The sequence below is a fragment of the Microtus oregoni genome, unplaced genomic scaffold, assembly GCF_018167655.1.
Source record: "Microtus oregoni isolate MIOR12 unplaced genomic scaffold, Mior012 000002F_ref0000024, whole genome shotgun sequence".
Classification (NCBI taxonomy): Eukaryota; Metazoa; Chordata; class Mammalia; order Rodentia; family Cricetidae; genus Microtus; species Microtus oregoni.
The window spans coordinates 31,438,235-31,461,432 of NW_024543061.1; the positions used below are offsets into that span (position 1 = coordinate 31,438,235).

The following is a 23,198-nucleotide window of genomic DNA, read 5'->3' on the forward strand; positions in this document are numbered from 1 at the left end:
TAGTTGTTGCACACGGGCAGTGTGATATTCCAGCACTGGTGACCCCCTCTGTTGCTGCTCCCTCCCCGCCTTAGCCCCGTTCCTGCTGCCTTGCTTCTTGGGTCTGCCCTTAATGACTTGCTTGGCCAATGGATCAAGGTGAAAGGGCCATTCTGAGGCCAGGGCCTAAGGGGTCACAGCTCCTGCCTGGATCTCCTAACAGTGGCTGAGTTAGGAGTCTGCTGAGGCTCCTAGTGACAGTAGCCCAGCTATCTCAAGACATCCAGCTGTCTCCAGTTAATTGACAGTCCCAGCTGGCACTGACTGCCACCCAAGGAGGAGTGGCTTCCCTCAGCCACCTGCCTAGGCTCAGAGCACCGCATTTAGGAGTGGTTTAAAAACCAGGAGGAGACACCTAGAGGAACTGCATAAGGCCATGGTTCACTAGCCAAGGGCTGCTGTCCTCAGAGCAGAGAAGTATAGCCCCCCCCCCCTCAGAGAAGGAGCAGGCATTCCCAAGTCACAATAAGAGCAGTGAACGTTGGTGGGGTACCAGTACACACAGGGTGCGCTCATGTGTGTATCCTAGCAACCACCCTTTAACTGAGTATAGATCCCTCTTGCAGCCACAATAACAAAAATGTCTGGAACATCAACCCCTGGGTACATCCAGCTCCTGGCACAGCCCTCCAGGGAGGCCGGGAGAGGCTCCATGATGAGCTCATTGGCAGACCTTGGGTATTGGGAAATTTCCAGAAAGTTGAAATTTTGGTACTGCCTCTGAAGGACGGAACGTGTTCTCCTGTGCCATTGCGACGTCACGGCACACTGAGCTTGCGATAAGATTGCAGCGAAAGCTGGCTGGTCTGGCAGGTCTGGAAGGGAGACATCAAGCACATGCCAGCGATGGAAGTAGCGGGGAAATGTAGCACCAAGTGAGTGAGTCACCTGAGCTCTGTGCCAAACGTGGCGGTAATGGAGAGCCACGTGGGTGCCAAGTGAGCGAGCTGCCTCAGTCCTGACCATGAACAGCTGACAGTGGGCAGCTCTGCCAAGCCCTGAGTGACCAGTCCAAACGGGCGATGACCTCCCAGGAGACACCAGCAGCCCCCAGGTAGGACCTGACTAGCCTGGTAGGGTCTCTGACCTCATCCCTTCCTCTACAGGAGTGAATAAATCATCGCATTGTCGAGTGACACCGGCCAAGGCAATGGTACCTCGGCCTACGGAGGGAAGACTTTGTCTGCAGGTGCTACTTGTCTCTGGTGAAAACTCCATTGTGCACAGTGTATAAGATTACAATGGCCTGACTCTGGGTCTTCTCCCCAAAGCCAAGGGGGAAAGAGTCTGTGTTAGAGGTTTGAACCAAGTAAAGGAGATAAGATGTAAGACAAAAATAAAAGAAGGGATTTTTAGTTTAGTGTTGGGGGTTTTGTGTGTTTGTTTTTTGGGTTTTTTTTTTTTTTTTTTTTTTTTTTTTTTTAGGATGTTGGTGACTCAGGCATGCATTTGTAGCAAGGGATGAGTGTGGAGCAGATGAAGTCCTGAATGAAGGTGTGTTATTAGCATGGGCACAGCCATGTCAAGGACCCCAATGTCTCAAACCCAGAGGAATGGCAAAGCCTTTCCCCAGTGAGGCTCAGAAGAGTGACAAAATTTGCCTCTGGTCCAAGTACCAGGATTTACAAATTATTGACCAATTTGTGCAAAAACTAGCAGCTGCATTTCCCCCTCTAGGCGACTGCAACCTGAGACTGCTCCCCCACAGAGACCTCCTACTGATACTGCCTAATCCCTCTGTGCTGCTGTACATAATAAAGACTAGTGTCTAGGTTGAGTAACAGGTGCCCTCCATCAGAGCTAGCACAGGCTGCCCCAGCCCAGCTTTCCCGTTTGTGTGTCTGCATTGCCCTGGTCAGGGTCCCAGGACCATGCCAAGCAGGACGTGCCAGGGACGTACTGAGGGGGAAAAAGAGGTCCCTGAGCATCTGAGGCTGTATGGTGGGCAGGAGGCTTCCTTTCCCCCTGGAACTTAAGGGAAGGTGAAGGAGGGGCACAGGTGGGGGCCTGTGTACATGTCCTCCCCCACGCAGACCCCTAGAGATGATATGCTAGATCGGGGTACTCACCAAGCATCCCTGTGCACGAGGGCTATTCTAGGAGCCAGTATCCTGCCTCGGGGAGTCGGAACACGTCTCTCACAGGCAGTATCCTTTTCTTCCTCTTTGCTTTTTCTGAGATGTGGTCTCACTATGAAGTGGCTGGTCTGGAACTCACGATATAGACGAGGCTGGCCTTGAACTCAGAGATCCCACCTCCCCAGCGATAGGATTAAAGCTGTTCACCACAATGCTTAGTAATACCAGGATTCTTGTAGGCTGCAGATTGTAGGGAGGGCGGTGCCAGGTGAACAGCAAAGAACAGGAGCTGCATAGCTGCACGTCAAAGCAGCGGTATAGGAGGCCTCCCTGGGGATTCGGGGAACCATAGTTGGGAGGAGCCATAAAGAACCAGAGGGTGGAGACAGCTGCACAGAGCCCCATGGGGCCCCAGACTGAGCATCTGCTCTGCAGAAGGCTCAATGCCAGCTGCCATAGTCAGAGCAGACAGTGACAGCCGTAAACGGGAGGGGGAAAGAAGAAGCCATGCTTCATACTCAGCTGGACAGGACTCAGCGCATCATAACTCTCATGTAGTCCTTGCTGTCCATCACCTGTACCCTCCTCGCTGTTCTGGAGTTTTCCAGGCCCTCTAAGCCTACTCTCCCTGAGCTCTTTCATTGGGCAGACCCTTTTCCCAAGGTGTGTGTTTCCCCAAGTTTGTATTACCTGGACGTGCTGTATCCTTCCCTAGGTGTGCCCTTCTCCAGGTCCTCTTTCACCCAGAGTGACCTCCGCCCATACATACCCTCCTTAAAGGCTCCCTCATCCCCGGGTCACTTGGGTCTGAACTTTCTCTAGGCTTCTGCTTGGCTCCACTGCCACGCTTTTCTCCCCACCCGCTGAAAACACAGCTCCCATCTGTCTTCCTGTCATGCCCATGGATCCAGTGACATCTGCTCCTTGTCCAGGTCTGGCCAGTGACAAAGTTCCTTAAGCTGCATTTTCCAAAAACTAAATTCTTCACTGTATCTTCAAACCGGTCTATCACGGTGCTCAGAGTTTATCCAGAGTTCACAGACTGGGTACAGCCTGCCCTTCTGCACCGAGCTTCTGGGATACAGGGTTCCACATCTTCCACAGTGGCTGCTTGTTCCAATACTGGCGGAGTTTGATGGCCTATCTGCCACAGCATGGTGACCATGACAACAGTAGTGATTCTCCCAGGTGCCTGCAGTCATGGGGAACTAACTTCCTGCACCAGTTTTAAGCTTTGTGTGTATGAACATGGTTTCTCTGGAGTGTGACAGAGCTGGACTTGAGCTCTCTGACCAATAACGACATTCTATGAGCCCACAGCGCCGGTTCCAGATTCCCACACAGGAGGAGTACCCATAGCCACCCTTACTGGAACAGCCTTAGAGCACAGCAGGGAAGCCTGGGGACTTTGACATGCAGTGGTGGTTGCTCAACCTGAGTTACCAGAGCCTAGCCTGGCTTGGAAACCAGAGCCTGCCCCTCTCCCTCCCTCCCTTGTCCCAGCTTCCCAAGCCAGCAGGGCCTACTGGGGTGGGTTGTCCTGCCCTTGCCTAACTGGATCCTGCCTGCCAGCCCTCATAGCTATGTGCAATAGGGAACATTTCAAGTGGCTGGGACCCCAGGGGCTGTGTGGGGTCATGACTCTATCTATAGAATGAATGAGTTCATCTCACTGCAGGCAGGGCATTGGTGTTATGGAGACTGAGGTGAGCTAACAAACGTCCCTTTCTGGGCTCTGCTACTGGAGGGAGAATCATGAGTCAGGCAGCTAACAAATGGCCACAGGACACATGGCAACTCTCACTGTGCGTGTCTCCTTGGATGCCTTTGTTTTCCTCTGAGCTCCCTTTGTGAGGCATCAAAGTCTGAAAAGCCGTCCGCCTGAGAGGCGAGAGTGAGTGAGGTAACACAGGAATCCGCCCATCTTAGTAGCTAGTTTCCCTGCTCTAATCTGTCCCAGGGCCTGATTCTCCAGGACAGTGCCCTTCCAGGCAACGGGCTGCCTGCTGCAATATTCTGTGCCTCCGCCACTTGCCTTTGGAGTGAGGGAGCTAGGGAATTTGCAGCGTTGGCATTCTTAAATGCTTCCTCCTAGAAGGGACATTCTCAGAACTGCTGGCAAAGATGGACTATAGAGGAGAAAGGTTTCCAGGGAGACTGGGGAAGCATTTGGGCTGTTGGGGTGCAAATGTCAACACCAACACCACCTCACATACAAATAAATATGTTAACACCTTATGGTACTCAAAGTGGAGGCAGATGGTGCCTGTGGAGGAGCTCCAGTGGTCAGGACAATGACACCCACAGAGGACACTAACTCCACACCTCTGACAAGAGTCCAAACAGAGATGGCTGAGTGGCCTCTGCACTGTCCAAGAGGACCTCGTACTGGCTATGGCTGCCACGTCCCACCATGATGATAGTGAACTGAACCTCTGAAAATGTAAGCCACCTCAATTACATGTTTTTCCTTTATAAGAGTTGCTGTGGTCATGGTGTCTCTTCACAGGAATAGAAGCCTTAGCTAAGATACCATCGCTCCCCCTCATCTCCTCCTGCCCTTCTTTCCTTCCATCCATCTAGTCCATCCATCTGTCCATCTATGAATTCACTCATCTATACATCCATTCTTACACTTGTTCTCCAGCCTTTCCTCCCTTCTACCCATCCCTACATACACATCCACTCCTTCCTCCTTTCTCTTCCTTCCTCCCTCCCTCTTTCCTCTCTTTTCTTCTTTCCTTCTTTCCTCCCTCCCTCCTTATTCCCTTCTCTTCCCTCCTTCCTTCCTTCCTTCCTTTCTTCCTCCAGCCCTTTATTCCTGTTCCGTTTTTTGTTTTTGTTTTGTTTTTGTAAATTTTACACAAGCTAGAGTCATCTAGGAACAGGACCCTCAGTTGAAAAATGCCCCCATCGTATTGGCCTGACTGGTGTGTGAGGGTAGAGCCCACTGCAGACAGTGCTAGACCTGGGCAGGTGGCCCAGGGTTATATAAGAATATGGCTGAGTAAGTCATGGGGAATATGCCAATAAGCAATGTTCCCATGGCTTCTGCTTCAGTCCCTGCCTTGAGTTCCTGCTCTGACTTCCCTTTATGATGGGCTGTGATTAGGATAAGTAACCCTTTTCCCCCCAAGTCGCTTTTGGTCATGGTGTTTACCACAGTAATAGAAAGCGAACTAGGGTGTTTCTCCTAGTTAGTTGTCTGTTAATCTGTCTATGGGCTTATCTATCTATCTATCTATCTACCTATCTATCGATCTATCTATCTACCTATCTATCTTCCATCTATCTATCATCTATCTATTTATCTATCTACCTATCTTCCATCTATATCATCTATCTATCTACCTACCTATCTATCTACCTATCTTCCATCTATATCATCTATCTATCTATCTACCTATCTATCTATCTACCTATCTTCCATCTATATCATCTATCTATCTACCTATCTATCTACCTATCTATCTTCCATCTATCATCTATCTACCTATCTATCTACCTATCTATCTTGCATCTATCTATCATCTATCTATCTACCTATCTATCTTCCATCTACCTATCTATCATCTATCTATCTATCTATCTACCTACCTATCTATCTTCCATCTATCTATCTATCTACCTATCTTCCATCTATATCATCTATCTATCTACCTATCTATCTTCCATCTATCATCTATCTATCTACCTATCTATCTTCCATCTACCTATCTATCATCTATCTATCTACCTATCTATCTATCTATCTATCATCTCCTTCTTTAAAGCTCTCCATTTATTTATTCTTCTACCCACACCCACACCCACACATATCTTTGCTCTCCCTCCCCTCTCTCCTGCTCTCCTAGTTAAGGTGTCAGGAAGACTCCTCCCCAATCTGTCTGTTGATGGCTCCCCACCTCACCTCATCCCCACCCCATCCTTCTCAGGAGCTGCAGAGATAGCAAATTCTTTCTTTTCTTGTACAGCCAACTTTCCCCTCTCCATTGGGTCTTTCCCTGTGGCTTTGAGACTCTACATCCCCTCCTTAAGTCCATTACCCTTCTCACTTGCCATCTCTTTACCTTCCCCTCCCAGGGCAGACACTTCAAAAGCGCCCAGCCTCTGCACTGGCTCTGTCCATCAGTGGAATGCAATTCCATCTCTGAGGTTCCAGAGGAACCCCCAGCCAGCCCTCAGGCAGCCACTCTATCCTCCAACCTGAACTGCTGGCCTCACACACCTATGTGCACACAGTCCCGACACTCCCTCTGTCCCCATACCATACACCGCAGACCTCAGCTGACCATGCTGCCCGGTCTCCTTTGCCTAGCAGGCGGCTTCTAGCTCACTCAGCCATTGGGAATCCCTGGGTACAAGGACGAGTGACTGAATGAGCTTCCCAGGACATCATGTGCTAGGTAAAAGCTGCACCACAGAGCCACATGCCAGGTGCGTGTCTAGGTCTGCCTGAACCACGTCCTCTGTCTGCCTCTCATCCTGGAGTGTCCATGCATGAGATTGGCTCCCTGTTGTCATCGTCTCCTTAATTCTACCATGTGCCTGTCACTATATCATCACGTGAGCCTCTTCCACTGTGCCACTAAGGTTGGGCTCCCTCCTGACCCTCATGCAACCTCTGTGCTATGTCCATTCCTAGCCTTCCCTGGGTATGTGCCAGGAGACTGACCTGCAAGGCCTATGCCTGCAGCTGAGTCCAACAGAAATTTCTGGCTTGTCAGAGGAGAGAGGGAGGAAGGTGTGTTAGGCAGGCCGGCATCATGGTAACGAAGTCACTGACTGACGAAAAGAAAGGGTTGTTTCAGCTCACTCCTTTGGAAGTTTCGGTCCGTGATCACTTGGCCCCTTGTATGGGCTTTGGATGAGGGCAGCACAGCATGGCAGGGGCACAGGAGAGCTAAGAGCTTACTCGTGGGACAGGGAGCAGAGGGAAAGGCAGGTACCAGGGTCCCACAGTCCCCTTGAGCCAATGTCTCTAGACCTTCCACAGAGTTGGCCACACAAAGGTTCCATCACTTCCCAGTGCTGCCAGTCTGAGGATCAAGCCTTGAACTCATCCTATAGCAAAGCCAGAGGAGCTGGGTTGTCCCTGGGTCCCCTGAGGCTGCTGTGTCACTTGGCTGTGGCCACCCCACATGCTGTCCTCTGGGATCTACTAATGCTCCAAACCCCTGCTCCTCAGGGCCTTGGGGACTGGAGACCACAGCTCTGCCCCTGGCTTTGGGGTGGGCTACCATCCTGGGCTCCCGGTCTAGTGCTACATCTTGTCTCGGCGTGCCAGGCTCCTGCCTCTGCTCCTGCAGGATTTTATCACTGTTTCTGCTCCAGGGGTGGGGACACAAGGTCAAATGTATCTTTTATCCTTTTTCTTTTTAAATGCCAAATGGTCAGGTTATGATATTAAGGTGATGGTCGGTGAAAACCGTCTTTTCAGTTTTTGTTCTGTTTTATGAGCCAGCATCTCATGTAGCCCAGGCTACCCTCTAGCTCCCTAGGAAACCAAGGTGACCTTGAAACTCTAATCCTCCTGCCTCCACCACGTTAGTCATTTCCAAACCTCCCATTCTGCCATATTCAGTGAGTTCACTGTTACATAGTGGTCCCTGCCAGCCATCATCCCTTCACTCACCCCTCATCCTCCTGCTCCCATCACCTGCTCTGCCCATCACCAAGGTTTCTCAATTTTCCAGGTTGAAACCATCCACTTTAAATCCAAGCCTCCCCAGTCCAGGCTCCACAAACTCCCTTCTTGTAACTCTGAGTGCTCAAGAGGCCTCGCCTATGTGGAATCGTTAGGTCCCTCTGATTCTGGTTTATTTGTGTAGCTTGGGCTTCCTCATCCTCATACTGGGTTGCCTTGCACAGTCTTTGTTTTTTTCTTTTCTTTTCTTTTCTTTCTTTCTTTTTTTTTTTTTTTTTTTTTTTGGATTTTTGAGACAGGGTTTCTCCGTAGCTTTTTTGGTTCCTGTCCTGGAACTAGCTCTTCTAGACCAGGCTGGCCTCGAACTCACAGAGATCCACCTGCCTCTGCCTCCCAAGTGCTGGGATTAAAGGCGTGCGCCACCACCACTAGGCCTCTGGTTTATTCCAGTACATTTTAGTTAATGTGACTTAACCTCATTCAGTATAACAAGCTCAAGACTCATCCATGTCATCAGTGGGCCGGTTTTCCTCCGTTTTTAAAGTCTGAATTATATCCTTTGAATATATATATATATATATATATATATATATATATATATATATATATTGGTTTTTCAAGACAGGGTTTCTCTGTAGCTTTGGTGCCCATCCCGGAACTAGCTCTTGTAGTTCAGCTGGCCTCGAACTCCCAGAGATCTGCCTGCCTCTGCTTCCCGAGTGCTGGGATTAAAGGCGTGCACCACCACTGCCTGGCTTGAATATATTTTTTTTTTTAAAGAGAAAGCAATTGAGAATCGAATGTTAGTTACCAAGATGCTTTGTGAACTATCTTACAAAATCATAAGTGTTATTACCACTGGGACACAGGGTCCAGTGACACTGTTGCCAGTGACCACTGACCTTTCCAACTCCTCTACTGCTGCCTGGTGACCTGGATTTCAAACTTCACAGATGAGCCTGCCCCTCCCTGCATGCACCCTGAACCTTCCTCTCTGCTCCCCATTTCTTTTTGATAAGTTTATTGCAGCCCTGCCCAACCTGTGATCCAGACCTCTCTCTTAGCAGCTCTCCTCTCTCCTCTGACCCCTGCTGTGTACCCCTGGGTGGGGGAGGCAGCACCTGCCCCTCTCTGTGTCAGCATCAGGGGTCATCTGCAGGCCTCCTGCTCTCTTGGGCACTGAGATGTTCAGAAAAACACTGAGATTTGACTGAGCATGCCCCACAGGCTCCGCCCACTATTGCAGAGATATGGCGTAAGAAAGACCTCGAACTTTCTGAACACACCTCATCTCTTTAAAAAGAGAGATGTTGTGTTTTCAGGTTGTCACATGGGCTGTGGTTCAAGGCAGAGGTTAGTGTTACAGCTAGGCCTGAGGACAACACCCATTTTACATTCTATGTCAAAGGCATGGTGGGCTCTTCCAAGGGGAAATGCAGTGGACCACTGTGACCTCTGGAGAAAGGTTCCAAAAAGTGGGGTGTTAGCTGTGGCTCACAAGGTGGGATGCGAGGTCCCAAGAGATGAGAATTCTGCCCCCAGAAAGTTTGTAGCTAGGCTTGGTGACACACACCTGCAATCCCATTCCCAGAAAGCTGAGCTAAGAGATTAGTCTCCAGGTCCAGGCTAGCCTGGACGTACATGGTGAGACCCTGTCTCCACAAAACCAAACAAAGTTTGGGTCACTTACCCTGCTCACTTTGACTTCCCAAGGCCACAGTCCCTGCTAGGTTAATGTTTCCTCGTACTTGGTGAGTTCCAGAACCAGCTGAATCATGCTTATACAACAGAGAGGAAAGCTGTTCTGCCCCTCTTCTCACCTGTGCCCTTGCCTCGAGCCGGACAGTCCCTCATAGCTACCTCAGGATCAAGCTGCAGCCCTTCCACCATCCCACCACTGCCTCATCCCCTCCACAGTCTCCACCCCCTTACTCACAGCCTAGAAACAGGCCAGTACCTGCCATTCTTCCTGGGGACCTAGTCACAGGGTCCTGCAGAGAGCTCCAGCCCACCCACAGCCCCCACGACGCCTCTTTAGCATCCTTAACAGAGACGGTGGTTTAAGACAAAACGGTGAGTTCTTGCCCCCATAGACAGAAAGTCGCACGGGAGCTCTGATGTTGGGGTGTGGCTTACGCTAGGACACCACCCCCAAATAACTGTTGGGCACTGCTAGCATGGTGACCTGGGGTGGTCATTCAGTGAGCACCATACGGGGCTGGAACGCGTATGGTTCTGCCATTCTCTGACCTCAAGCGTGTTTCTCTGTCTGCCTGTGAAGGCATGGATCCAGAATCCACCATTTTCCATTGTTAGAAACAAGTCAGTACACCCGTGTCTCCACGGCCATGATGGACCAGACCCTCAAACCATGAGCCTCAGCGGGCCCTTCTTTCCTTATGTGGCTTTTGCTAGGCATTTATGTAAATGAAAAAAGTAACATAGAGGTCCCTCCTTACTGCAGGGAACTCTGCTTATGCCCCCTGCTTCCACTCAGCACCTCTAACAGGATGGATTCCCTCAGACTTCCTGGCACCTCGTTGGGACAGTCAGCTTCCAGGTTGCTCTCTGGGGATTCCATCACCTGTCCTTCTGCAGACTCTATTCCAGCTTCAGAGCACGGAGCTCACTAAGACCCTGGCATTTAATCATAAAACCTGCAAGTGTTATGGAGCCTGTTTTACACGCAAGCACGCCACTCCGTGTTGGGAAACTGCCAGGGGGCCAGGACCACCTCATACTCCTGTGGGTGGCATAAGATAGATAACTCTGCAATTGGAGAATCATAAAGGAAAATTAGAGGCTTCGCACATCCCTGAAGACCTGGGGTGTTAATGGGAACATCCTAACTCATGGAGAAAGTAAACGGTATGCAAACGTCCCTGACTCTAGGTCGGTTTATAGGAGCGACAATGGAGGCCTGGAGAACAAGACCACAGGACTCAACCAGGAACCACCATAACCATGTCTGTCCATGCTGGTACAAAGGCAAAATATACACATTAAATCCCCCTGCAACAAGCATTTGTTGAGCAACTACTATGTTCCTGCCCTCAGAGAGTTTACAGTCTGGTGGTAGAGAGATATATAGAGGATAGGGACCTGGTTATATATACAACCAGGGGGTGTGGTTAGTTCTTTGCCGGCAATAACTGAGAGTGGCTGGCATGGAGGAGCCCAGGAGGCTCCTTAGGTTGTGTGGAGGGGTATAGCACGTCTGGGCTCAGCACCCAGAGCTGGCACAAAGGCTGTGGTTAGCGCGACATTGGTGTACTGAAGTGGGGGGAATGGAGCTTGGGAAGAAAGGGCCTCAGAAGTGGTTTGAGAGATAGGGCAGGCAATGAAGGGCTCTCACGGAAGGGAGCCTTCGGGACACAGCTTTGGTCAGGAAGTGACGGGCATGTTACTGGACCCTGTATTTTCTTCTGACTTACCTCAACTGGTAGGAAAATGACCCTGCTCCAGGAGGGGGTCTGTGATATCTAGGCAAGGCGGAACGGCCAGCAGAGAGAACTCCTTTGAAAACCTGAGGCTGTGAAAAGGTGGGAAGGGCACGGGATTCAGAACCTTGGGCTCACCAGAACACAGCCCGGGACCCACAGTCAATGGGTGATCTTCTTGTCTCAATTCACAGTGCAGGGGTACCTCTTGCTTATCACTCTCTTGGGTGAGGGAAATGACCCAGGTAATGTAAAGCCCTTTTAACACGCTAGGGATGCTTTACGAGTGCCCCGTGTCACCACCAACGCAAGGACCAGGCCACACAGCCGGGGCTAGCCCTCCGACTCCCCACCCAGCTGGACTTCCATTGGTTCCTCCTCCAGCAGGTTTGGCCTGAGATATGCAAAACTACATGCGGTGGGCCCCGCCTCCTTGCCTCCTCGAGCTGTTCGGTCCCCCAGTCTCAGGACAGAGACTCGCTGAGGTCCCATTGCGTGGACGGTGGGTAACCAGCTGGGCTCCAGTGATGCCCGGCTTGGAACCCAAGCCTGAATTGGGGGCGGGAGCTCTCCAATCCAGCTAGGAATACTCAACCTTTTGAGGATCGGCCCGGGGCAGCACGGTTCTTTGCAGGCGTTGGTGGCCCATTTTGCAGAAAGAAAAGCTGGGGCCCTTTAGGAAGCGAGGCACCTGCGAAAGGACCGCCTGTGCAGGTTCCCTAGTCCACTTTCCAAAGTCCTCTCCCCATTCTCGGGACTGGGAAAGGATCCTCTGATTGGTCAGATCTAGGGGCCTGGCCTGTGGGCGTTCTGTGATTGGAGTGGTCCGGGCTGGGCGGACCCCGGTGCCCGCTCCTCCCCTCTGCGTGGAGTAGGCGTGCTGACCCCAATCAGCTCCACCCCAGACTAGAGCTAGTGCACGGGCCTGGGAGCTTCGCTGCCCGGTGCGGACCCTCGCAGCAAGCAGGTACTTCTGGGTTCCAAGCCCAGAGCTCCGAGTCGGTGACCTTGTTCTCCTACTGCCCCTCATTGACCTTGGGTAAGTTTCCTTTTGCTTTCATTGTTTTGAGCGGGGCACCCCAGCCTCTCCGCTGCAGGCAGACGCTGAACCTTGGAACCACAGCTCTTGCCCTGGAAAGTTTCTTTCTCTGAAGTGGGGGGACTGGAGCTTGGGAAGAAAGGGCCTCCTTTTCTTTTTTGGAGGGAGGGCTTACCTGAGTAACCCTGGCTATCCTGGAACTAGTTCTGTAGACCAGGCTGGCCTCGAACTCTAAGATCCATCTGCTTCTGCCTCCGGAGTGCTGGAATTATAGGAGTGTATCACTGCATCTGGCTCATGCTCTGGGAAGTTTCTTAAGCGCTACTGAATCTTGGCTTCTGTTCTGTAAAATGGGGGGACGGGACACAACAGTGTACAATTCTGGTCCTAGGCAGCTGGTGGTGAGTGTTGACACTGTCTTATATCTACATAAGTTCTCCGAGCCCAGGAGACAGCACTGTCATACTTTACAGAGGCATTTGAGACCCAGGGAAGGTGACAATTCACCCAGACCTAAGCTGAAGTCTGCAGGATTGCGAGAGAGGTTGCCCTACTATACCTTCTAGCCATAGCCAGAATCATGGAAAGTCTGATTGATCTTGGCGCTCTGAGGGACATACCCATTCTCTGCCCAGAGCCACAGCAAAGAGACCAGCATATCAGAGGATTAGACTTGGGCAGTTGTGGGTAAACCATGGTGGCCACCCTGTCTGCTCCAGCCTGGGACTGCAGTAGGTTATGAACAGAGGGCCCCTGCCGCTGTTCTGCTGTCTTGACCCAGGAGCTGGAAGTGGGGACTGCAGAGCAGGAGCCCCTGAGTCCCTGAAGGTCTGATGCCACAGCAGTCCCTGGGGGGTGTCCAACATAAAACAGGGCTGGGAGGTCATACCATATCCTTGGGGCTCAGAGGCTCCCCGGCCCCTCCCATGTTATCTCTGGGGCCAAAGGCCAACTTTAAGTGAAGGACCCTTAGTGTTCCCTCCTCTGCCTTCCTTCTTGTCCCTGAACTGTGATATTGGCAGATCTGCAGCAATCCTGATTGCCCCCCTGCAGCCAAAAGTGGGGTTTGTTTCGTTTGTATTTTACTCCTTTAATCTTTCTGCAAGAAATAGATGTTCAGCAGGGGATGGAGGCAGGTGTGATAGCACAGATCTGAAACCTCAGCGCTCAAGAGGCCAAGGTGGGAGGATGAGAAATTCCAGGGCAGCCTGTGCGAATGCACTAACACTCCCTTGACAGAAGTCAACAGACACACAGAGGTAAGTGCAGACACACACACACACACACACAGTGTAGGAAACTGCAGTGAGCTGTTACCTCCTGGAGCATCTTGACTTACATATTCCCAGCTCGCAACAGTTTGCTGTATCCTAATGGCACGGCCTATGCACTGCCACACCGTGGTGTAAAACCCAGCAGTGTAAAACCCCCTGGTTGTCCCCTGGTCCTCCCATGGTTTATAAGAGAGAAGCCGAGTCAGGACTGAGCCATTTTTCATGTTCCCTGCGAGAATTTCCCCTTGCTTGCTGCTTTGCCATAACCTCGCCAGTGCTGGGCACCGTAGTATCATGGGAGGGAGGCGTACCGTGTTTGACTCTGCGTTTAGAGAAATGTTCCAGTTTTATTATTTGTGATTGGAACTTGTTTTTGTCTACTGGTTGTAAGTTTTTCCTATTAATAAGGTGCTTTATATGTGAAAACGTATCCTGTTTAATGTGCATTCCACGGGTAGAGTCAGGCCTGTAAAGCCCACTCTCCATCAATATTTTCTAACATAGTCCTCCTTCTCTCTCTCTTCTCCCCCACTTGTCCTTCTCCCCTTCCTCTTCTTTTAGGGGCTCAAGTAGCCCAGGCTGGCCTCAAGCCCTCTATGTAGCTGAGGATGGCCTTTAACTCCCACCCTCCTGCTTCCACTCTCAGAGAGCTCTGCTTACAGCCTGCACCAACATACTAGGTTTTCGTGGAGCTGGGATGGGAACCAGTGCTTCCAGCACCCTAGACCGGTGCTGGATCAGCTGAGCTACCTACCTCCTTATCCTTATTATGTTTTCTTCCTGTTCTGGCGTAAAAATATTTATTTTTAACTCACTTGTACTTTGTGGAGCAAAATGTAGGCCGGAGAGCTATATTCGTTCCATTAAGTTAATAATCAACTTTCAGAGTTTGTTCTAAGTCTGTGCAGAGATAGGTTCCCATATATTCATTCTGTCCGTGCCTTCCATTGCTAAACATTTACGACACTGTGCAAGCTGAGCCCAAGGCAATGTGATGACCTCAGAGCCGTGTTCTGTGGGATCTTCATGTTTGGGCAGTGTGTCAAGACATGTGTCCACTCCTGTCGTCTTAGATGCCATGAGTGTTCCTACCACAGCCCTGGCAGCTACTCATCCTTTCGCTGTTGCTGGCTCTCTGGGTTGACTCTTCCGAGTGCCGGGCGATGGTGATCACAGCGGGTGGCAGCTTTGCAGATTGGTGTCTCTCGCTCAGCAGTTTGCACTGGGGTTTCCTGAGTGTCTCTTCACAGCTCCCAGCACACGTCCTCTGGATTCTGGCTTAGGTTCCGTTATCTGAACCCATCACCACAGGTTGGATTTTCTCCATACACTCACTAATGGTGTCATGGTCGCTTCCAGTTTTGAACAGTTTGAAATAATGCTGTTGTCAACATTCGTGTGCGGACATGAATTTTCTGCCCACTTGAAGAAATACCTATGAGAGTGTGCCCTAGTTAGGGCTGCCACTGTTGTGATAAAACACCGTGACCCATAGCAACCTGGAGAAGAAAGGGTTTGTTTGGCTTATGTTTCGTCATCTCTGTTCATCATCTAAGGAGGTTAGGAACTCAAACAGGGCAGGAACCTTGGAGGCAGAAACTGATGCAGAGGCCAGAGAGGGGTGCTGCTTACTGACTTGCTCCTCATTGCTTGCTCATCCTGATTTCTTATAGAACGCAGGACTGCCTGCCCAGGGGTGCTTCCACCACAATGGGCCGGGCTCTCTCCCATCAATAACTAATTAAGAAAATGTCCCATAGTCTTGCCTACAGCCCGATCTTAAGAAATTATTTTCTCAACTGAGGCTCCTCCTTCTTTCATACTCAAGTCTTGTGTCAAGTTGACCTAAAACTAGCCAGTGCAGCGTGGTTTCTGGAACTGGTGATTAAAAGGCGCTTGGCATTAGAACAAGAATGCTGGAGGTTGGAAAGGTGGCTCACTGGTTAAGAGCGCTTGCTGCTTTTGCAGAGAACCTGAGTTCTGTTTCTAGCATCCAAGCCAGGTACCTCACAACCTCTTACGGGTATAGTCCCAGGGGAACCCGCCGCTGCCTTCTGGTCCCCATGGGCACTGCAGGTTGATGGTTTAGATCTTTAGTTCACGTTTTTAATTGAGTTCCCCCCCTCTGAGTTTTGAGGGTCACTTGTTCTTTCTCAGGTCTCCCAGTTTATGGAGTCTCATTTTGTTTTCTTGATGGAGTTCTTTGAAAGCAGACATCTTAAACAGAATGAAGTCATACTTAATTCTCCTTTTCATGAGCCCACCTCTGCAGTGCTTGGAAAGTTATTGATGAATGCAAGGCTCTCCACATTTCTCTTTATCTTTGAGAGGTTTATAACCTCAGGTCTGTGATCTATTTGGACTTGATTTTTATGAAAGCTGTGCAATGCTTGAGTCAACGTGGACTCTTGTGACAATGCACACACTGACCCCTGAAGGTTCACGTGTCTACAGGCTAGCAAGGGGAAGGGAAAGAGGCATGGGTTTGGGCCTGAAAGGCATATGTGTGAGGTTAGCCAAGACAGAGAGACGCCGCTGTTCTGTGAGAGGTCTGGGTGTTTAGTGACCAGCAGCATTTCTGGGTCACAGCAACATGCTGTGTGTGGGGAGACTCATGAGGCTACCTCACACTTGCAATTTCTGTACTTCTGAGTGTGTGAAGTCTGCACTGCAGACTTTCCCTAAACCGTGCATATGTGGTAAATAAACAGTTTAAGGAAAAATAGCAGCAAGTACCTCAGGGTTTACGATACAAGTGGCAGGAAGTGCTGAGTTTAGTAGCCTTTGACACTGAGTTCTGCTTCATTCCGTCCGTCCCTCTCCTTGGCCTTTCCCATAGGTGCCCCCTCCCAACCCAGTCACCCTGTGCTGACACTTGAGGCTGGCATTGAGCAAGGCTTCTTTTACCACTCTGTGGCTTCTGGATTTAGTGCAATAAGCCTGGTGTGGCCTCAAGAGAAGTATGGTAGTTTTTTCATTAACAATGAGGGGACAGAGGCTAATGTGACTGACCAAGGTCACAGAACTGGTCACGTGACCACGGTATGTTCTAAAATGTCACCGAGGACCAGCACCAGGTCTGTGACGATTTTTCTGGGCCTAAAGAAGGGACCCTAAAGCTACAGCTACTGTCTGACCCCCCCCCCAGCCATGATCAGAGTCTCCACATCCACAGATGTCAGGGTTTCCTGAGTCCATGACCCCCAAGCACCTTGCACAGTGGCAATCTCCCTGAAACAGCCTGATGTTTATGGAGCCCCCAGGGTGACCAAGGCAGGAACGTACCTACTGGAATCTGGATGGTTTCCCCTGACTTTCGAGAGGCCTTTCTAACCTTTTGGCTGCCCTTTCAACAGGTGCCTTCCAACCCTCTGCTGCCATGAAGATTGCGGTAATCGGGCAGAGCCTGTTTGGCCAGGAGGTTTACTGCCAGCTAAGGAAGGAGGGCCATGAGGTGGTGGGTGTCTTCACTATCCCAGACAAGGATGGGAAAGCAGATCCCCTGGGTAAGTGACAGCTCAGGGGCCGGGCGGAGGTGGAGGAAAGCCCACCTGCTGGGGCAGAGGCGCTATAGTGGGCAGGTGGGTAAAGTATGGGGTCTCAACGGTGTAACCTTGGTAGAGAGCACTTAAGCTCCTTCCGCTCTGCATCCACACTGATGCCAAGTGGCTGCTGGACCGTCCTGGAATAAAGCGACCCACACTTGACTGTGGGGTAGGATTTGTGTCCTGACCAAGGGCCATGGAGAAGTCCAGCGTGTCCTACAAACCTCTCTGAACTTCTCTGATCCACGCATCTAGACTCTCAAGGGTTGGGGGACAAGATTCATGTTGCCATTTCTGGGGCTCTCTCAGCTCCAAGGGCTCAGCCCGCCAGAGCGTTCCTGGTACAGGGAAGTGAGCGGAGCTGAGAGGTTTCTGGAGGAGGAGCCACTTGAGACTCACAGTCCTGCACCCTAGACTTGGAGCAGGCAGGTGCCCAGTACACAGGATGCTGGAGCCTCCATATGATGAATAGGTCCTCCAGACCTGATGGAGAAGGACTGTAGGGCACGGTTTAATGATGGGAAACTGAGATTCGGAGGGAGGCGTTGAGGGACCAGCCGGATCCAGGGCAGAGCAAGCAGCCACAGTCTGACCCCTGGACTCTGCTCTAACGCTGCTGTCGCCTGCCTGACCTCGGCCCTGCACTTGACCACATCACGAGATCCATGACCCCACAGTCTGAGCTCTGCAAACAAACACTAGTCGTGGTTAGACAGTCTTTGCTCCCAGCACCATTCCAAGCCTGGTCGGGACCACTGCTTCACCTTGACTGTCTCACTGGCCACAGTGAGGCTGCTTTAGAAGTACATTCTGGGGCTGGAGAGATAGCTCATTGGTTAAGAGCATTGGCTGCTCTTCCAGAGGTTATGAGTTCAATTCACAACAACCACATGGTGGCTCACAACCATCTGTAATGAGATCTGGTGCCCTCTTCTGGCGTGTAAGCATACATGGAGGCAGAATGTTAGATACATAATAAATAAATAAATCTTATTTTAAAAAGTACATTCTGATCTCACAGCTGGTCACATTGCATTTGAATCAGAAACAGAGATGTGTCCTGGTGTTCAGCTGGCTTCCCCCCTCCCCCTTTTTATTTAGCCTGGGACCCAGAACATGGGATGGTGTTTCCACATTCTGGGGAGTCTCCTCTTTTAGTTAACACCCTGGAAACTCCCTCCTACTGATTCCAAACCCAGTGACCTTGACAGTGAAGATGAGCATCAGACATGGTGGCAGAGATGAGGACAGACAGCAGAGTCAGGCCAGTCAAAGAGTTGTCTTGAGAGACTTGCTAAGAAGAAAGCCCTGCAGGGTTGGGGTTGTTCCTTCCAGTGGCAGCTGCTACCACCAGGCTGAGGATAGGAGGGGCTGGGGCTGCATAGGAAAATTGAGCCTATGATTCAGGCCTGTAAGGAGGCAGGAGGGGCCCTGCAGGCTGGGTCTGGGCCTCTGGGCCACAGGTGTGAGGAGCAGAGTGTGCACACTGGGGCCAAGTCTGCAGACTGAGAACGGAGATTCAGCGGCTGCCCTGGGTAGGAACTCCTGTGGCTGGGGTGAAGCATCACGCTAGGGTGGTGGACAGAGGACAGGGTCCCCACAGGAAGGACCAAGCCCGTTCCCATCCCTCTTCCCCTCCCCCTGGTAAGGGAACAGCTGACAGGGGGAAATTTGATTCCCAGGGACCCCAGTGTCCAAGAAGAGATCTGAGGAGGAGAGGGGGTGGAGGAAAACGAGAGGAAGAAGAGAGAGATGGTGAAGGAGAGGAGAAAGACAGTGTTGGTCGTGACTGGGCCTCTGGAGAGGACTGTAAGCACAACAGCTTTTGGGGACCTATGGGACCTGAGCAAGGAAGGCACATGGAGGCCTTGGTACTCAGCAGGAGGCAGCATCCAGGCAGGGAAGTCCCTGTCCACCACTCACCCTTGGTCAGCACCCCACCCACATCCCAGTAGAACCTTGCTGGGCAGTGGGGACAGGAAGGGAAAGGGCACCTAGAGGAGGCTGTGAACCACGTTCTGGGTAGGCACAGCTGACAGTGTGTGGATAACACAGAGAGGACAGTTCCTCACCCGCTCTCCCCACAGGCCTAGAGGCTGAGAAGGATGGTGTGCCCGTGTTCAAGTTCCCTCGGTGGCGGGCTCGAGGACAGGCTCTGCCAGAGGTGGTGGGCAAATACCAGGCTCTGGGTGCAGAGCTCAACGTGCTACCCTTCTGCAGCCAGTTCATCCCCATGGAAGTCATCAATGCCCCCCGGCATGGCTCTATAATCTATCATCCATCCCTGCTGCCCAGACATCGAGGGGCATCAGCCATCAACTGGTAAGATAGGATCCACCTCATCTGCCTGGCGTGTCACCCTCCTCAGCCTACAGCATCCTTCTAGGACAGTCAGACGCATTGCACAGGTGCCTGTCCTGCTCTGCTGGTGTCACCCTGAACCACAGTCGGAGAGAATTAAGACAGCATGCTTGCTAGGTGGTAGTCAACACTCAGGAGGCAGAGGCAGGCAGATTTCTGTGAGTTTGAGGCCAGCCTGGTCTATAAAGCAAGATCCAGGGTGGCCAGAATTACACAGAGAAACCCTGTCTTGGAAACAAAAAGAAGGGCTTCGTACTTTGCAGCAGAGGGGACAGGAGCTCAGATGGTGTCACACCTGCAGCAGGACAGAGGGTACAATGGGGGTTGTACCAGGATAGGGCTCTGTATGCTCACCTCCCCTGCCATGGGGCTGTTCCCTAAGGCAGCACAGCTTTTGGCGTGTAGCTGGCATGGTTGGCAGTCATAAACACTTCCTTTTCTTCCCTTTCCTATAGGAGCAGGTGGCAGCCCCTGGGAGGGAGGTGGCCTCCTGGAAGGAGGCAGGAGGGCAAGGGGCAGCTCCCAGGGTTCCCCTATGACACTTTCTGTCAGACTGACGTCTCCCTCCTGCCCTCCAGGACCCTCATTCATGGAGATAAGAAAGGGGGCTTCAGCATCTTCTGGGCTGATGATGGCCTGGACACTGGGGACCTTCTGCTCCAGAAGGAGTGTGAGGTGCTTCCAGATGACACCGTGAGCACCCTGTACAACCGCTTCCTCTTCCCGGAGGGCATCAAAGGGATGGTAAGGCTGAAGGCTGGTCACACCTGCCCTCCCACCACGCGCCTACCCTGACACAGGCTCTCTGTTCTTGGCTCCACTGGTCTTCCCTAGATGTAGGTAATGATCCTGCTGGCCATGCACCCCACCCCCAATCTCAGGGCTTGTGAGAGAAGTGACTCACTCTTCGGGGTCTCAAAGAGATGGGACAGTGAGCATGAGGGAAATGTGGTCAGAGTGGGCAGAGCCCATCGCAAGAGGGCAGCATGGACTGGGTGTGGTTGACCCCAAAAGTCACCTCTGTGTCATTGGGTTATCCTGACCCAGTCATTACCCATGGTGATAAAACTCTGATTTGTGGAGATCTCTGCAAACACCACAGCCAGCAGAGTGTCCAGTGACACTTAAGCCATGACTCTATTGAAACTCTTTGTAAGTACATGTGCTACCGCCCATAAAGATGTGTTCTATAGACTGGATATCAAGAGAGGGCATCAGATTCCCTGGGTGTGGAGATACTGGAGGTCGTGAGCTGCCACATGAGTCCTGGGAATCCAGCCCAGGCTGTTCTACAAGAGCAGCCTGAAGTAGCACTCTCTCACTGGGCCCACCAGCCTGCAGATGATGACACGGAGACTTCTTATTAATTACAAAAGCTTGAATTCTCAGTATTCCTCATTGTCCGCTATGTTCAGCTAGTCCGGATTTATCCCATGCTTTTTCAGACCTATGCCAGCTGGCCTTGGTGAGATCCCAATAGAACATCCCCATTGTCTTAGTGTGTGGGTGCACCCCTCGTGGTCCTGAGTTCCTTGCTCGTGCTCCGTCTCCTTCTGCTCCTGATTTGGACCTTGAGATTTCTGTCCGGTGCTCCCGTGTCAGGGAACCCTGATTGCTCTTCGAGCAGATGAGGGGGGGGGGACTTGATCGGGGGAGGGGGAGGGTAATGGGAAGCGGTTGTGGGGACGAGGCAGAAATCCTTAATAAATAAATAAATTTAAAAAAAAACAAAAAAAACAAAAACAAAAGCTTGGCCCTTAGCTTAGGCTTTTTCCCAACTAGGTCTTCTAACTCAACTTAACCTGCTTCTATTAATCTGCGTTCTGCCACATGGCTTGGTTACCTCTCCTCTGTACTCTGTGTCTGACTTGCTCTGAGTCTTGCTGGCATGTCTCTGCCTCTCTTCTTCCAGAGGGTTCTCTCTCTCTCTCTCTCTTTCTCTCCCTGGAAATCCCGCTTATCTCTCCTGCCTACCTATTGGCCATTCAGCTCTTTATTGAACCAATCACAGTGAGATATCTTCACACAGTGTAAACAAATACTCCTCAGCAGCAGCCAGAGTCTCAACTGCTGAGCCAGCTCTCGAGCCCCATTGCCCACAACAGCTCCCACGTCCTCCCTCAGGGTGGGTTGCAGGCTCCTCGCCTCTCTTCAGTTTGGATCCCAGAGAAGCTACTTCACTGCAGATGCCCAAGTCCACATCAGGGCTCGGGATCTATTCTCCTTCAGGACAGTTCTAGACAGCAACACACAGGCTGTGCGTCCATTATCCCTGGTGGGACTTGGCAGCCACCTCACCTAGAGATCAAAAAGTCCATAGAATCTAAGACCATGAGGTGTTGCTGAGGGTCTGTCTGCTATTGCACCTCCCAAACCCTGTTACCCACACTGTGTCCATGCTGTAGAGTTTCTCAGGTGCCTGCACAGTGAGGACCAGGGCTGGGTGTGGGCGGGACCCTGATGCTGGGGAAGCTGACTGTAGAGTCCCCTTGCAGGTGCAGGCTGTGCGACTGATCTCAGAGGGCAAAGCCCCCCGCCTCCGCCAGCCTGAGGAGGGAGCCACCTATGAGGGCATTCAGAAGAAGGAGACGGCCAGGGTGAGTAGCAGCCCCAGCATCAGGACTGCCTGTGAGTAGCTGGAGGGCATAAGTGGCTCAGCAAAGCAAGGTACAGCTGGCAGTAACAGAAGCAGCAGTGGAGGGTGGGGTTCCAGCAGAGCATCAGGACATGGAAGGAGCAAAGTCCTGCTTCTCTTTAAGTAGAAGGAGAAAGCATCACTCCAGGGAGGGAGGAGAACCAGGGCTATGGGCATATCTCAGCCCTAGTGTCAGAAGCTCCAAGATGTTGTCTGAAAGGTTTCTAGAAGCCTCAGTGGGTAGCAGTCCCGTGGCTGCTTCTGCTTGGGACTGGTTATCTCTGCATGGGCCCTGTATACATAAAGACCTGGGGACTCTGTGGGACCTCCTTGACAATAGTAGATAGCCTCTTCTCAAAGCCATTCTACAGGCTGTGCAGCCTGGGAGAGGCCTGGGGTCAGAGCCCCAAACCAGGGCACCCACTCTACACTCATGCCCATGTCCAGGAGGAAGCCCAGACCCTCCCTGCAAGGCTAGACCCATTGTGCAGCAGGGGACTAGGGGAGGCTAGCTGATGATACAACGTCTTGGTCCCCACAGATCAATTGGGACCAGCCAGCAGAGGCCATTCACAACTGGATTCGTGGGAATGACAAGGTGCCAGGTGCCTGGACAGAGGCCTGTGGGCAGGTATGTTTCCGTGAAGTGGGTGTTCAGTGGGAGATGCTGTATGCCTCCACCCTGCCAGCCAGAAAACTGCCCTCTAGGTTTGAAATGCTTGATACATTCTATAGCCCTAATTCTACCTCCTCCCAGATACCCCAAGTCCTGGGAGGTCCTGTATCATTCAGAGCTAAAATAAGATGTCTGCTGCCATTGGTGGCCCCCGGCACCTGCTGCAACCCTGAGCCCTGCTGAATTGGCTGTTGAATGGCTTGAGCCTCACCCCTGTGCTCTCAGATGCCACAGGCCCAGCTCTGACTTTGCCCCAGGGAAGGGACAACTTACTTTGAGCTGGGACTGGGCAGCAGCCGGACTTATGAAAGGGAGGCGCTTGTCTTATGCACCCCTCAAAGTCAACCAGATGCTCATATGGTCTGCTCTCTAGTTCCCTGACCCCCTCCATTTCACTGTAAAACCATGCCGAGGTCTCTTCTCTTCCTGTGCTGATGCATGGCCCATTGCTTTGCTGGTTCATC

At 51.6% G+C, this 23,198-nt stretch overlaps 1 protein-coding gene and 1 long non-coding RNA gene across 2 annotated transcripts in view; both read left to right on the top strand.

The window, feature by feature from the left end:
* The first annotated feature begins 800 nt into the window (after positions 1-800).
* Positions 801-1,399, top strand: LOC121440491. Its single transcript, XR_005973355.1, has 2 exons — positions 801-914; positions 1,146-1,399. It is a non-coding gene; the product is annotated as an uncharacterized LOC121440491 (long non-coding RNA).
* Positions 1,400-12,093: 10,694 nt separating this feature from the next.
* Positions 12,094-23,198, top strand: part of Aldh1l1 (aldehyde dehydrogenase 1 family member L1) — a 48,296-nt gene continuing 37,191 nt past the window's right edge. Inside the window, exons 1-6 of the mRNA XM_041641245.1 lie at positions 12,094-12,243; positions 16,874-17,023; positions 19,150-19,384; positions 20,002-20,167; positions 21,919-22,020; positions 22,600-22,689. Of these exons, the coding sequence (XP_041497179.1) occupies positions 16,897-17,023; positions 19,150-19,384; positions 20,002-20,167; positions 21,919-22,020; positions 22,600-22,689 (720 nt within the window). The 5' untranslated portion in view covers positions 12,094-12,243; positions 16,874-16,896. The remainder of the gene's footprint in view (positions 12,244-16,873; positions 17,024-19,149; positions 19,385-20,001; positions 20,168-21,918; positions 22,021-22,599; positions 22,690-23,198) is intronic.